General features: G+C 48.5%; 2 protein-coding genes across 2 annotated transcripts; both read right to left on the minus strand.

The window, feature by feature from the left end:
- Positions 1-3,893: 3,893 nt before the first annotated feature.
- PLA2G1B (phospholipase A2 group IB) lies at positions 3,894-5,923 on the minus strand. Its single transcript, XM_015817465.1, has 4 exons — positions 5,890-5,923; positions 5,507-5,678; positions 4,276-4,403; positions 3,894-4,015 (listed from the first exon to the last, which is right to left on the minus strand). The coding sequence occupies exons 1-4, from the start codon at positions 5,921-5,923 to the stop codon at positions 3,894-3,896; spliced, it is 456 nt and encodes a 151-aa protein (XP_015672951.1).
- Positions 5,924-9,110: 3,187 nt separating this feature from the next.
- NIPSNAP1 (nipsnap homolog 1) lies at positions 9,111-15,609 on the minus strand. The gene is made up of 10 exons (XM_015817449.1): positions 15,521-15,609; positions 13,000-13,127; positions 12,749-12,794; positions 12,075-12,169; positions 11,394-11,464; positions 10,925-11,065; positions 10,227-10,258; positions 9,943-10,037; positions 9,592-9,675; positions 9,111-9,288 (listed from the first exon to the last, which is right to left on the minus strand). Exons 1-10 carry the CDS (start codon positions 15,607-15,609, stop codon positions 9,224-9,226), a joined length of 846 nt encoding a protein of 281 aa, XP_015672935.1. The 3' UTR covers positions 9,111-9,223.
- Positions 15,610-16,215: the final 606 nt, after the last annotated feature.

The raw sequence follows: 16,215 nt of genomic DNA on the forward strand, positions 1-16,215 counted from the left end.
CGAGGATCAAAGAGGGCCATCTGAATTAGGAATACAGACCTGGCTTGGGAATGGTCCAAAGATTTTGGGCATGGTTGGGACCACCGGCTCCCCAAGTTTGGTTTGGCTGGGGTGGAAGGTTCCCAAAGCAAGACTCTTCCTTGTTCTTCTCTCCGGGGTCAAGTAGGGTGCTTTTTTGGCAGCTGTGGAAGGAAGGGAGGCCACTCAGTGGGAGATGTTTTTGGGCAGCATAAATCTCCAGCCCTCCAGAGACCTCCAATCTCAGACTTACCCAAAGCATAGTTATTCACCTTCTGCATCTCCCGTTTCAGTCGCTTGACCTCCTTCCGGATGTCATCCATTTTCAGGGGATCCTCGGGGCGAAACAAGGAAGAAAACTTGGCCTGACAAAGAGAAGAGCTTGTTGTCTATCATCCCTTCGCCACCGGCGACTTTGGCTGTACCAAAACAACGCCAATCAGGGTAGGCTCTCTAGCACGTCAACGGTGGATCTATGTCTCTGGGAGGAAAATGGCCCAGGAAAACGTGAGGAGGGCAGGAAGCAGAGGAGCACCTGGAACCCCATCTAGGACACAGGTGTCCAACCTTGGCCACTTGGAGACTTGTGGACTTCAACTCCCATGCTAGCTGGGCTGGCTGAGGAATTCTGGGAGTTGAAGTCCACAAGTCTCCAAGTGGCCAAGGTTGGATCATCCCTGATCTAGAATATGGGTTGAAATTAGAACCCTCATCTCATTTCTGAATGTTTCATCCTTCTCCTCCTCCTTCTCCTCCTTCCCCCTTCTCCTTTCCCCCTTGACTTTGCTTGTCAGAAGGTCACAAAAGTGATCCTGGGACACTGCAACCGTCATAAATATGAGTCGGTTGCCAAGCGTCTGAATTTTGATCCCATGACCACGGGGACGCTGCAACGGTCACAAGTGTGAAAAACGATCATAAGTTGCTTTTTTCAGTGCCGCTGCAAATTCGGACGGCCCCTAAATGAACGGTCGTTAAGCCAAGGACCACCTCTTCCTGTCTAACACTTTCCGATAAAACCTACATCGTACCTTCACGTAGGACACCAACCCAGCATCCTCGCTGTCCAGCTGCTTCCGCTTCTGCACAATCGCTGCACAGAGGCCTGGATTTTGTTCCATGTGGGCGTAAAGCTCCCGCAGAGCTTTCTGGGTGTAGGTCAGCGACTGGCTCTCAAAATCCTCCGGAGAGATCCGCCTGCAGAAGGAGACGTAGAGCGGGGACTCGTTGTCAAATTCATTGAGCATCTCCATCTTTGTCCTGCTCAGAAGAAGGAAGCCACGGATTAGAGCTGGCGTGTTCGTCCCGTGGGTCCGTGGGCCACACGTGGCCCTGGACAGCTCGTAAGGCTGCCCCGTCCTATACCCGTAACATGACAAGTAGCCCTTGACTTACGACCACCGTGGAGCCCAACATTTTCCGTCGCTAAGTGAGATATTTGTGAAGTGAGTTTTGCGCCATCTTTCTTGTTAAGAGAATCACTGCCCTTGTTAAATTAGCCACTGGGTTGTTAAGAGAATCTGGCTTTTCCATTGACTTTTGTCGCAAAAGGGGATCACATGACCTTGGGACACTGCAACCGTCGTAAATATGAGTCAGTTGCCAGGCATCCAAATTTTGGCCATGTGATCACGGGAATGCTGCAATGGTCCTAAGTGTGAAAAACGGTCCTAAGTCCCTTTTTTCAATGCCATTGTAGCTTCTAACAGTCACTAAATAAAGGGTTGTGAGCCAAGGATTACCCATATGTGGTTTCTAGCGATATTTATATACATTAACTATATTATATATTTTATACGCCTCCCAAGACGATTCCTCTTAAGGACACTCAGGCAAGCCAAAAGGTGGGACCCCCATGGATTAAAGCGTCTCCACATTATTTTGGGGGTAACTGCAATTGTTGGACTGGAAAGGGGAGAAAAACATGGGAAGCTGAGAAAAAGGCTTGTGTCCATCACCCCAATTCTGTACAGCGGTTTCTTTCCTCACATCTACCCAGTTAATTACAAAACAGTACATGTGTTCTAAATCTAATTAATTAGCATTACTTGCTGTTTATTTATTAAACCAATTAAGGAAAAGTAAAAAACACACACACAGGTATACCTAGTTTTTATAATCGTACATAATAAATATAGACAGCTTATGTACATGTTGATTACATACAAACATTCCCATTAAAAGTGACCGTGTTTCGTTATAATTGTTCGTCATAATAATTGCTAACTAAGTAAGCGATTGCAGAATTTTCTGATGGCCTGGCTTCAGCCAAACCTAAACTAAGAGCCCCAGATGGGTTCACACAAACTCTAAACTCCAGGCCAGCAAATCTGCAGGTTACCCTAGGCTCAACCTTAAGTCTGAAATCTCAGCCAGCCAGCATCTCAAAATGTTCTCAACTTATGCTTCCCAAATTCACTGGAGACCCTGGGAATGGATGTCCAATCCATCTGAAGGGTACCAGGTTACAGACAGCTGGCGTTTTGGATGGCTGAGAGATTGGGACATTTTTGGCTGGGGATGTCCTGAGCCAAAGAACCAGATCCAGATACATTTGTCTCAGCGGAATTCCCACCGAGATTTTATTCTGGTGGCCACGAGTCTTTGGAAGCATGTACTTAATTACGGAGGCGACTTTGCTGGCAACGGGCTTCTTCTCCCAAGTCTGGAGTAGCCAAAGAGCTGATCTTTTTCAGGAAAGAAGATGTAGTTTGGCCTCTGGGCAGGAGTAGCTCTGGGAGAGAAACCTTCCATCCTCTTGGCCCACAGCTGCTCCGGAGAGGAATTGTGACATCAAGAAATGAAGAACCAATTGCGTCTTTCCAAGACTGGTCTCCAACAATATCAAAATGGCTGCAACCTGGCTCCAAATAGTGGGTGTTGGGCTGATCCCTGCTTCGTCACACACCTTCCCTCCATGAAATCAGATTGCCAACATCTAAAGCAGAGGTGCCCAACCTTGGCAACTTTAAGACCCGTGGACTTCGGCTCCCAGAATTCAACTCCTAAGTTTTGCCCCGATTATTATTTTTTTGCCATAGTTGTGAAGGGAATCGCTGCAGTTGTTAAGTGAATCTGGCTTCCCCATTGGCTTTGCCTGTCAGAAAGTCGCCCAAGGGGATCACATGACTCTGGGACATGGCCTAAGTCTGAGCCAGTGGGCAAGCGTCTGAATTTTGATCACATGTGTGAACGGTCATCGTTGTGAAAACAGTCATGTCATTTTTTTCAGGGCTGTCGTAACTTGGAACGGTCACTAAATGAGCTGTTGTAAGATGAGGACTATGGGCCTTGCTTACCAATTGTCTTGTTTAGCAACCCCTGGAATTTACGACGACGTGAAAAACAAGGTTGGTGACTCATTCTGGCGTTTACAACCATCACTGTGTCCTGTGATCGTCACTGGGGCACTTCATAACCAGGATTCTTTTAGTTCCCAACGCCCGACATGGAAGGAGCTAATTTTTTCATCCTTTAAAGGGGGAAGTTAGTTGGGCGAAGGGGCACCTGTTTTCCCTGTTCTCTCTCTCTCTCTCTCTCACACACACACACACACACACAAACACACACACTGCAAGTCTGAAGTTGAGAGGCCCTGGGCAAAAATGCAGTAATATGGCAAAGTCATGACCTCCATGCTGGGCTTTTCTTCCCATAAATAAAGAACACATAACAGAAAACCTAAAAGGACATCAGTGCCTCACTTTATTGTTCAGGAAATGATTCCTTTGTCTTTGTTTGCTTGTTTTAAATAAAAATGTTTGCGCTGGTGCAGCGTCTGTCTTTTCTGTTTCACAGGCAGCCACGCGAGGCCCGTCCGGAGAATTCCCGCGCGCGCACGTGAGTAGTGGCCTTGCGTTGAAGTCTCTCAAACGTTATTTGCAATACTTGCTGGTATCCAATTTCTTGTACTCCTTGTTGTAAGGGGCCCCGGCGAAGCAGATGGCGGCCGAGCGGTCGCAGTTGCAAATAAAGGCTGCGCACTCATCTTTGTCGTCTGGAGGGAAGGAGAAAATTGTGAACCTTGGGGTGACCACCTGAGCTGGGGACTCTGCAACCGTCGTAAATGCATTCCGGTTGCCAAGCAACCGAAGCGTGAACAGGTGAACATGAGGTGATAAGCACCGACACGAGAAGATTGGTCATTAGTCACTTTTTTTTCAGTGCCGTTGTAATGGCGAAGGGTCACTAAGCAGCATAGTTGAAATTCAAGGATTACCTGTCTTTGAAAGACAGGTTGGGGTTTGTGATATTTACCTTTGCAGGTGAGGATGCCTCCAGAACAGGTGTAGGAGTAGGTCTTGGTGTACGGATTGTCCAGGAGGAACCTGCATGCAGGATGCTTCTTGGCTTGAGAGTAGCACTGGTCATGAGCCTGACAGCACCTGGCCCAAAGCAGGAAGATTTAGGGCTGGTTCTCCAGGTGGGAGAAGCCCTCTCTTGAGGGGTCCTGGGTGCTCTCTGAACCTGCTCGTTTTCTTGGACAGGTTTCATGACCCAACTAGGTAACATCATCAGTGCTAGGAGGGAGGGGGTTTGTGGATGGGAGGAGGGGGAGGAAGAGGAGGAGGACTGTGGGGTCCTTGGAGCTCTCTGAGCTTGCTTGTTTTCTTGCAGACGTTTCATGACCTAACTAGGTAACGTCATCAGTGCTAGGAGGGAGTGGGGTTTGTGGGAGGAGGACGACAACGACAACTGTGGAGTCCTTAGAGCTCTCTGAGTTTCATTGTAAATCTACCTTAACATAACCTTGCAGGTCTGAAAGTACAATTATGTACAATTCTCCTGCCATCTCCTTTTCTGAGAAACTAGGCAGGGTCCCTTCAGAGCCTCTTTCTCCACCCCTTATGCAGCTGTGAACTATGCCCTCTCTTATCTGACCGTTCCCTAGATAGCATCTCTTGGCCACGCCTCCCAAGTTCTTTCCCCTGCATCATTTCATGCGAATGATCCCCTTTGATTTATGAAGCCAAAGGATGATAGAGGACCCATTATACTAGGGGGGACACGATAGCAGTCTTCCAATATTTGAGGGGCTGCCACAAGGAAGAGGGAGTCAAGCTATTCTCCAAAGCACCTGAAGGCAGGACCAGAAGCAAGGGATGGAAACTAACCAAGGAGAGAAGCAACCTAGAACTAAGGAGGAATTTCCTGACAGTGAGAAGAATTAACCAGTGGAACTGCTCGCCTCCAGAAGTTGTGGGTGCTCCATCACTGGAGGTTTTCAAGAAGAGACTGGACAGCCATTTGGCTGAAACAGTAGAGGGTCTCCTGCTTGGGTGTGGGATTGGACTGCAGGATTTCTGGGGGTTCATGATCTTCCCTTGTATCCATCCCATCAAGCCCAAAGGAAGTCTGGAATGGTCTAGGATCTATGCTATGTGCAGGGGGCTGGACTAGAAGACCTCCCAGGTCCCTTCCGAGCCTGTGATTCTATGTTCTGAATGTGATCTGAAGAACCCCTGTGCTAAAGGAGGTCAGGGCTTACCTGTCCAGTTTGTCCACAGGTGTCCCACTGCCTCCGAAGCCACAGTAGCAACCGTAGTTCGCATAATCCAGCACGGGTTTACTGCCGGGGATCGCGCATTTGATCATGTTGCCGAATTGTAACAGGTTGCGAGGCAGGACAGATTGCGAGGCGGCCAAAAAGGAGACACAAACTACCCACAAGAAAATCAGCGTTAGTGTTTTGCAGATAACCAGCAGCCAAATCCAATTCCCTGCTCCGTGAAGGCTGGGTGAGCCTTCCCTCTTTTTGGAAGACAGAGGGAATCTGTCTCCTAGACAGCCCAAACCTCTGGAAATTATCAAGCCAGGAAAGCCTGCCATATCCCTGAATGGATTCTTTGGATCTACTGGATCTCCACTTACCTGCTGCCAGGACCAGGAGGTGAGTAGGATTCATTTTGTCGGCCGGTCAGGATGAATGTTGATTCCCAGGCAGTTCAGCCTTTATAGCCTTGTCATAACCTTGGCCCCAGCTGCGACTGGAGATAAGAGACGATGGTTTTATTCGTCTATCAGGACAATTCACCTTCCAGGAAGGAGATAAAACCAAAGCTGTTTGCTTGTAAATGTGCCAGTTTTTATCCAACAGTTGTTCTCTTTCTGCAGGGGAGGAACTTCTTCCGCATTGATTTAAAACTGGGGGGACCGCTGTCCTCCTTTCCAGGTACTGTGGAATTTGGAAACTTTTTGCCCTGGAGAAATAGGCTGGCTGGCTGAAATGACCCAAGCAGAAAATGCATGTTGGGAGGTGTTTAGAAGAGAACGGGGAGAAAAAAAAATGCTTCCATGAAAATGGGGTTATCTAACTGCCAAGGTTTGCAACACAACCAAGTGTGACATGGACTTGCAGATTGATGGATGACCATAAAACGCCTTATCATCTTTGTCCTTTTGCAGGATTTCTGGATTAGATAGTGGGAAGGATTTCAAAGTTCTTTTTTTTTATTATTATTTTCTCCAATCTGGCCACGATCCAGAACTCAAGAATCAGCAGTTGATAAATGCGCTCCGTTTTTACGGAGAAGAGAAGCTTTCCGTGCTTAAAGTCTAAAAATAAAGAAATAAAGCCTAAAAACAGCCTCTGTTGATATCTCCACCTGTTGCCGTATTTAGAATCAAGAAAAGTGGACAGGAGCATTGAGGTCATCTAGTCTCACCCCTGCTCTGTGCAGGAATCAGGATTCAAGCGTGCCAGTCCAGGGAAGGTAACCATCTCCTGTGAGCAGAGGTGATGTCTACTATAATGTCACTTCTTGTAACTTCAACCGGTTATTCGACCTCCTGTCTCTTGGACTGATGGAGAACAGGTTGATCCTGCCTTTTACAACATGATTATTTCTTCCAACCCCCTCCTCAGGCAGGAAACTCTATCCCATTTCAGACAAACGGTTGTCCAGTCTCTTCTTAAAAGTCTCCAGTGATGGAGCACCCACCACTTCTGGAGGCAAGTTGTTCCCCTGGTTAATTGTTCTAACTATCAGTAAATTTCTTCTTCAACCTAGATTGCTTCTCTCCTTGATTATAATCAATGCTTTTTAATTGGGATATCACTTTGGATTTTGTGCTTGTGATGGGAAAAAAAACCCATGAAACTCTGACTTTGGTTTTGCTTGTTATAGAAATGGCTAGTTAATGGGTAGAAGTAAAAAGTTGAGGCTGGAATGTTATTATCTTGTACTGTGCTAAAAAGAGTCAGAAGTCAATGCTTTTTTCCCCTTTCTTCCCTCATACCTCCTATTTTCTCCGCCGCCCCTCATTTTCCTTCCTTTAATTTCCTATTTTTATTTTTGTTTGTATTTTTGGTATTTATAACACAACGAAAGTCATTAAATGGGAAATGAGTAACCCCTCCCAGGTAGGTCCATCATACTTTCAACCCAGTGCTCCTACGTTGAGGACTTACCTATTCTTCTTCTAATGAATTAAAAATTCCCTCAATTGTAGAAAACAGAACAAGGATCACTCTCAGAGGTCAGCGTGCACCCCAGAGATGCGTCTTGCGTTCTTGAGAATTGCTAATATCTTAGGCAGGGCAGCGGCTTCCTTATCAAAGGATTACCATCCTGAGAATCACAAATCGCGTAAAAATAACTGTGCAAAGGAAAGCCATATTCTCATAGGGCTGGAAGGGACCTTGAAGGTCTGGTAGTCCAGAGGTCCCCAAACTGGGCATTGGGGACGGTTCTGTGGAGAAAGGTTTTTCCATGGACCAGAGGGTGTGTGGTTTTGCGTGCTGCCTGCATCCCACGGATGGGGCTTTGGTTGTTTGTGCAGACCGGTTGCTGGCATGCCGTGGCCTGGTACTGGTCCACGGACCGGGCGTTGGGGACCCCTGTTCTAATTCAACACCCTGTCCTAGGCAGGAGTTCTTATAGCATCCCGATCGAATGATTGTTCAAACTTTTCTTGAAAACCTCCCGTGATGGAGCACCCACAACCTCTGGACCTTGGGGGTTTTCTAATCCAGCCCCCACCCACTCAAACAAGAGACCTTTTTAGCATTCCGGATAAATAGCTGCCCAGTCTTTTCTTCAAAACCTCCAATAATGGAGCACCCACAACGTCTGGAGGCAAGTCGTTCCACTGGTTAATTGCTCTCACTGTCAAGAAAGATCCAGGTTGCTTCTCTCCGTGGTTAGTTTCCATCCGTTGCTTCTTGTCCTGCCTTCAGGGTCTTTGGGGAATAGATTAACCCCCCCTTCCTTGTGGCAGCCCCTCAAATATTAGAAGATTGCTATCATCTCTCCCCTACTCCTCCTTTTCATTAAACTAGACATCCCCAATTCCAGCAACCGTTCTTTGTTTGAGCCTCCAGTCTCCTAATCATCTTTGTTGCTCTTCTCTGCACTCCTCTTTTTTTCTATTCTGACCAAAACCAGATGCAGTGTGTTAAATATTTAATTCCGTGTGCAATAAGGCAAGTCACACAGCCCTTGAAAAGCAGACCTTTTATTATTATTATCATCATTGCTACTGTCAATTCTTTTTAAGTCGCTAAAGCTCAGACTATCTGCCATGAGCATCCGTGGCCGTGGCAGGCCCACATGAATGCTTCCAGATGTCAGAATGCTTGTCCTTCTAAAGGAAGCTGGGGGAGGGCTCACCTTCCCCCTCCAGAAAAGAAGCTGGACGCTAGGGAAGAGAATCTGGTGCACACAAAGCGTCCGTCCCTCACAACAGGCACCAAAGTCAGCTCTCTGGACGTCAATAGCCTCTCATCAAATATTTGATTATCCTCTTCCTCTGCAGAACAAGCTAAGCATTCATCAGGCTCTGCTCCAACTGGAAATTAACACGCTGACGGTTGGGAGGAAGAAAAAAAAATGGAATGGACAGATAAAAAAAAAAAAAGGACAAAATCTTTCTAGCTCAGTGTTCCTCAAACCAGGGCGATTTAAGATGTGCGGACTTCAACTCCCAGAATTCCCCAGCCAGCCACGCTGACTCAGGAATGCTGGGAGTTGAAGTTCCAGGCTTCTTAGAGCGTGCTGGCTGGGGAATTCTGGGAGTTGAAGTCCGCACATCTTTTAGAGCGCCTTAGGCGGAGGAACACTGCTCTCGAAACAAAGCAGAAAAGGTTAGAGAAGCAGGAAGTAACGAAGTTTATTAGAGGGGAAGGGGCTGGGGAGGAAATGTAATGAAGTTTTCTTTTTCCCCCGGGTGACGGCTGAGCCTTGCGCTGCCCAGGGAAGGTGGGTCATTGCAACGGGGAAATCTTCAGGGGTATCATGATTCGGGATTCCATGCTCCGAACGAGAGGAACTGCAAACACAAGAAGGACATTCAAAGTGTCACAGAGTGAGACAGTATCTTGGGAAATTGTGACTCGTTGTTCTTGGCACCCAATTTGAGATACCCTTGGCCAACAGGGAATGCCTCCCTCCCTCCGTCCCTTCCTCCCTCTTCAGCAGGCAGGTGAGTGGCTGCTGCTGAGTGGCGAAGGGAGCAAGGGATTGCAAGATTGGCTGGGAAACTGTCACATAGCATTGAAAATGAAGGTCAGAGCACTGAAGCAGCCGCAACCTTGAATAAGACGTCCAGCAGCACCTTATCAAAATGTCTGACCTGTATAGTAAACATTTTCATCCCATCCTCGCTTCCTCCAGGCCGCGTTCCTTGTCTCCTCTCGAGATTGCAGGTCTCTATAGGCTGCAAAGCGACAAAAACATCTCCTAAATTATAAGGTTACTTTATAAGGCCAATTGGATGGTAAGTGAACTCAACTGGACTCAATTGGGAGAGAGGTTTTTCCGTGGACCGGAGAGTGTGTGGTTTTGTGTGCTGCCTGCTTCCTGCTGATGGGGCTTTGCTTGTTTGTGTGGCCTGGTTGCTGGCATACCGCAGCCCGGTACTGGTCCACGGATTGGGGTTGGGGACCCCATCTCTAGAGAACTATGGGGTTTCAAGGCTACCTACCCCACAAGTGATGTACGATGTACAACTCTCCAATTTGGGAGAAGAAGCCCCCCACCGCTTCCTGGTTATCTTGACGGTGTTTAATTGCCCGAGCCCTGGGCCAACCGAGAAAGAGAGAGATGAAGAAACACGAAGAATTACTCTTTTGCTAGCAATAATTGTTTTGCTCTGTGCGAGCTGCAAATTGCAAATATCACTTTTTTTCTTCGGGGAATTCATTAATCTCTCTTGTATCCTGACCTGTGGGCAACTTTAAAAAAATATTTGAACTCCTTTCTGCTTACCAGTTGTTTCCCCACTCAATCATGGTCCCGGGCTGAAATTCAAAAAGGAAGAGAAGATTGCAGAAATTCATTCACGGCACCAAATCGGCCAATCTCAGCCTTTACAGTTGGATCAGCAAACTTATTAATTAGATTGTTATTCCCTCCTTTATTACTTTATAAATAACTCAAGGCAGCCAACGTATGTAACATGCCTTCCTCCTCCTATTTGCCCCACCACGACAACCCTGTGAGGTTGGTTGAGCTGAAAGAGAGCGACTGGCACAAAGTCACCCAGCTGGCTTTGGGCCAAACACCAGGAGATGGTGAGTTCTAGTCCCACCTTAGGCATGAAAGGTGACTGGGTAACTTTGAGTCTTATCACCAGGTGTTTGGGAGTTCTAGTCCCGCCTTAGGCATGAATGGTGGCTGGGTGACTTTGGGCCTATCACCAGGTGTTTGGGAGTTCTAGTCCCACCTTAGGCATGAATGGTGGCTGGGTGGCTTTGGGCCAGTTACTCTCTCTCAGCCCACCCCACAAGGTTATTCCTGTAAACAAAACAGGAGGGGGAAGAGGGAAGGCTAGCATGCTTGCTGCCTTGAGTGATTTGTAAAAAATAATAATAATAATCAAGGCGGGATACCAATAGATGAATAAATAAATTGCCGAGAAAAAAGGACATTCATCGTCAAGGAGGGCCCCTGCGAAGAGATCTCACCTTCAGCTTGTACGAGCGCAGTTCGTAGATGTTGGGCCCGGCGCGTGGCAGGGGCTCATTCCAGAAGCTGAACTCCAGGAGCAGCTGGTTCCTTCGCGAATGGAGCATGCTACTCCTCTCTTTGCGGAACTGCAGATATTCCTGCCGGAACAGGAAAAAGGGGAGAGTCAGGTGGCAGAAGGTGACTCATTTAACAACTTCAGCGATTCACTTAACGAACGGTGGCAAGAAAGGTCGTAAAACGGAGGGGGGGGGGAAACTCACAGAAACTCTGGGGCTCAATCGTGGCCGTAAATTGAGGACTACCTGCAAACCTTTATACTGTTTTGAACGGCCGGAATCTCCTGACGTCTCCCGCAGCCCTCGGCACGTATAATTTTAACACGCGAATCAACAACGGATATTCGAACAGCACCGCAACCTGCTGCGCCAGGGAAGACCGGGGTGAGATGGGGCACCCCCCAAATACCTGGTTCTCCCTCAGCTTGTTCATGGACTCCATGAGGGCCGAGTAGCCACCGACGAACCTCCAGATATGCACTGCAAAGAGACGAAAGAGGCCACCGATTCTTACACAGCCCCCCAAAAGGAGGAGCGGATATAAAACGCAAGCGAGCCTCGGGCTGGGTTGTTCCACTGTACGGCTTGTCCTCGGCTTACGACAGTTCACTTCGAAGTTACAACGGCACTGAAAAAAGCGACTTAGGGCCGTTTTTCACACTTCATGACCGTTGCGGCATTCCCCCCGTGGTCATGTGATCAATTTTACCACCTTTGTTTTTTGCTGCAGTTGTTAAGCAGAACACCGCGGTCATTAAGCAATACGTCTGCATCGCTGTGACTTGCCGTCTTCTCTGTCAGCTCCCCCGCTGATAACTTGCTGGTCGGGAGAGGGTGGGGAAAGCTTAAAATGGCGGTCGTGGGGCCGTGGGTCGCTGTGCCCGTCGTAAAGGCGGGCCGCTTTGCCAATTGCAACCACGTGACCATCAGGGATGCTGTGACAGTGTCGTAAGTGTGAGGATCGGCCCTAAATCACCTTTTGCAGCGCCGTTCGTCACCTTGAACGGTCACCAAACATACGGTCGTTAAGTGGGGACTGTGTACCGTACAGTGCCCTTTACCCAGCTCAAGTCAAGTTTCCCCTCCTCACCTGCCTGGTCCTGCTCGCCGTACCACGTATTCCAGTTGCCAACCAGTTCACAGGGATACCCCGTGTCGGAATGCAGCTTGGGAAGGACTTCTTCCCTGCAAAAGCAAAGGAAGGCTCAAAAGTAACCGAGGGGCAGAAAAGCCATATTTGCAAAATAAGGGAGAATTTCAGGAAGGTGCTAAAAACTGAATCTTCCCTCTCCTCGCTTTGCACGTTGCTGAGTGCGCCCTGGAGGCTAACAAACAGGGGAGGCGGTGTTTCTCGGTCCAGGGGAAATGTAAGTTATTTTAATTAAATTATTTGAATGAAAAATATTTCCCTCGGACCAACAAGCACAGCCTTCACGTTTATTCTTGGCTGCTCGGAAATAAATACAATGGCACTAGCCCTTAGACTTATACACCCCTTCACAGTGCTTTGTAGCCCCTCTCTAAGTGGTTTACAGAGTCCGCATGTTGCCCCCCAACAATCTGGGTCCTCATTTTACTGATCTTGGAGGGAAGAAAGGCTGTGTCAACCTTGAGCTGGTCAGGATTGAACTCCTAGCAATGGGCACAGTTGGAAGGAAGGAAGGGAGGGAGGGAGGGAGGGAGGGAGGAAGGAATGAGAAAGGGAAAAGGAAGGAAGGTATGAGAAAGGGAAAAGGAAGGAAAAACGAGACAGCCGATCCTTACGCGAGTCTGTTGTAGGCATCCAAGCATTCGGGCTTCACATTGTGGACTGAAACGAGAGCAAAGAAAAAACGGTTTTTCTTTGGGAACCATTCTGGGAGCTGAAGTCCAAACGTCTTAAAAGTGGTCCAAGTTCAGAAACTTTGCCTGAAGTGGCCATAAAATTAGGATACGGTCCGTGCAAGTGAAGCTGTTCCAGGAAAGAAAGGAAATTTAGAAATTAGGGAGGGGGAGGGGAGGGGGAAGAGACTCACATTGGATCTTGTAGAGGTGATTGGTCTCCTTCTTGGACAAGAGGTTAGAATGAGCGTCTTTCCGGGGATCCACTTTGTGGACGAAGAGTGAGCGGAACCAGCTGCTTTCACTGTCTTTGGAATAACCTCTGAAAGAAAGTTGAGACGTTTATTTTATTGGTTGGTTATAATTTGTACTCTGTATTCTATTCTATTCTATTCTAGTCTAGTCTAGTCTAATTGTATTCTAGTCTAATTCTATTTTTCTATTCTATTTCCATTATTCTAATTCTAATGATTCTATTCTATTCTAATTCTATTCTAATTCTATTTTTATTCTAATTCTATTATTCTATTATTATTCTAATTCTAATTATTACTATTACTATTTCTATTTCTATTCTATTCTATTATTTTTTTATTCTATGTAGTCCTCCTATAGACTCTTGAAAAACAGACGCAATCAAACCCTTCTCTGTTAGCCCTCTTTAGATAGAGACCAAGACAGTCTTCCAATGTGGTGATCCAGTATATACCAATCAAACTTTTTCTAATAATATCCCCCCTGCTTTATTTGACCAAAACCTTTGCTCCAATCCTGGTCACTCATTAACTTCAGAAAATACCTGGTCAACAATCTTTTCAACGGCTAATCTGACATCCCTGGTTGGCTCCCCTCTCCTTACTGTACAAGAACAAACAGTTAATTTCTGATTTGTTTCCCCCCCCCAAACGATATTTTCCTATTGGGTTTGATAACAATACCCATCATCCACAGCCACAGCACCCCCTCAACCATGCTGCCTGGGTGAGGGATGGGAACTGTAGTCCAAGCACGGCTGGATCTTTTTTTTTCTCCTTTTTAGTTAATTTTTATTGAAGTTAATTTTATTTAGTTAATTTTTACAGTCAAAACAAAGAAATTGAAAGTGATCAGTAAATAGAAAACAAACGAAAGAAAAACACCTAGTAAGTAAAATAAGGCTATAAAGGAACTTTCAATCTTTTTGCAGCAATTATAAATGCATTTATATTATATCGCTCCTCTCTTTCCGTATTCTAATCACCAAACCCATAAACCAGGTTCAATTTTTTTCCCTATTTCAGCCAAAATACAAGCTTTTTCAGTTGCTGACAAATGTAGTTTGTTGTCTTTTCCCTAATCCAAGAAGCCAATTTTTGGCCATCTCAGGAAATTCTGTCATCTCCACCAACCTTTCCTCCATTGTGACAATTAGCATGGCCGTTATTTTCAAAGGGACTAGTAACTTGGCAGGGATGCTGACGCGCGCGCCAAGGGAAACCCATTCCTGGTTTACTAAGAATAAACCACAATCGCCCAGCACCCTCCTCTTTTGGCCCAAGCTACAGTTTTGTATTTTATTTATTTATCTATTCTTTTTGTATCCTGCTCTTTTAGGATGCTAGCCTGGCCCAGCGAGACCTGGATTCCAGTCCACCTCCGGTTCTGCAAACTCACCAACTTTGAACTGCTCTTTTGGGGACCAAAGAGAGGCGGGAGCACCAGGTACCCCAACTTTTAAATTTAGAATGAAAGGAGGAAGGGCTTAAATGTTATTTTCAGCCCCCAGTGACAAGAAGAACAGGACTTCCACTTTGACCTCCCTTTCCCATCAACCCAAAAGCATCCGCTCTCCTTGCAGGAAGGAATCCCAGGGTTGAGGGGACCTCAAAGGTCATCTAGCCCACCCCTCGCCCAGACAGGGACGCACTGGACCATCCCAGACAAAGAGCTTCCAGCCTTTGCTCCCACTTCTCCCCGATCTCTTTGGGGTGGGGGGCAGTGCAGAAGACCTACAGATTGACCCCCAGGGGCTGGATTCATACAAACTCCCATGCCCAGAAGGCGCTTGAGAGTCCGGGGAGGGGCGCTCAGCTGCCCTGTGCGAATGCAACAGCCAGAGCCCGGGCAGATTCTGGGGGGGCCACTCCTCCTTCTTGGGGGAGGCAGCTTTCTAGCAAAACGGGGAGCCCCCCCCCCACATGGCCTTGCCCAGCCTCTGCTCTTCGCGGGAGAGTTTGAGAAAGCCAAGAGGGGCCGGGACGGGGCGTCTCGCCGGGCTGGCTCCCCCCTGGCCCGGCCCTGCTCCGCTCCGGTGGCAGCCGGGGGTCCTAGTGGGCCGGGACAAAGCGGGAAGGGGGATCTTCGGGGCCTCGCCCCCCTTGCTCGCCCCCATCCCCGCCGGACAGCCCCGCCACCCGGCCCTTCCCCTCCCTTCTCTGGTGCGCCCCGAGGCTGCCTCTTCGCGCAGGGATCGGGCCCGCAGAGGAAGAGGAGGAGGAGGAGGAGGAGGAAGAGGAGGAGGATGAAAAGGAGGAAGAGGAAAAAGAGGAGGGAGGAGGAGGAAAAGGAGGAGGAAGAAGAGGAAAAGGAGGAAGGAGAAAGAGAAGGAGGAGGAGGAAAAGAAGGAGGAAGAGAAGGAGGGGAGCGCAGGGCCGGGGCTGCTCGAGCCGGGAGGGAGGCGTGGGGAGGAGGAGGAGGAGGAGGAGGAAGGCGCGCCGGGGGTCTCGGGGGTCTCACCGGGCTCCGGGGCTGCCCGGCCGGGGGTCTCCTCCGCGCAGCGCCCGCAGCCAAGGCCGGGCCGGGAGGGCGCCCGCCCGCGTCGCCATCTTCGCTCTCCTGCGCGATCTGCCCGGGCCAAGCGGCGCGGGGCGGACCCGAGCGGGGCGGCGGGCGGCAGCCAACCCGGCCGGGCGAGGGAGGGCCGGGGGCGGCGCCGCGCTCTCCCGCCTTGCCCGGAGCCGCTTTCCAGCGGAGGTTTGCAGCTGGCGGGAGGGGGGGGTCTCCTTGACAGACCTTTCATTGTCCACTGAGGAGGTCCCCCATCAGTGCTAGGGGGAGGGGGGCTGCAGGGAGGATGATGATGATGATGATGATGATGATGATGATGATGATGATGAAGAAGAAGAAGAAGAAGAAGAGTGTGGGGTCCCTGGTGCTCTCTGAGCTCGGGGGTCTCCTTGCAGACGTTTCATTGCCCAACTGGGGACCTTCATCATCCGTGCTAGGAGAGAGGGGGGTTTGTAGAGAGGAGGAAGAGGAGGAGGACTGTGGGGTCCTTGGGGGTCTCCTTGCAGACCTGTCATTACTTAACTAGGCAACTTTTTAGCGCCGGAATAATAAAATCAGTGGATGGATGTTGTGGGTGCTCCATCACTGGAAGTTTTCCAGGAGAGACTGGACAGGGTGTCCTGCTCAAGCAGGGGGTTGGTCTA

The sequence above is a fragment of the Protobothrops mucrosquamatus genome, unplaced genomic scaffold (assembly GCF_001527695.2).
Source record: "Protobothrops mucrosquamatus isolate PMUCROS unplaced genomic scaffold, P.Mucros_1.0 scaffold593, whole genome shotgun sequence".
Lineage (NCBI taxonomy): Eukaryota > Metazoa > Chordata > Lepidosauria > Squamata > Viperidae > Protobothrops > Protobothrops mucrosquamatus.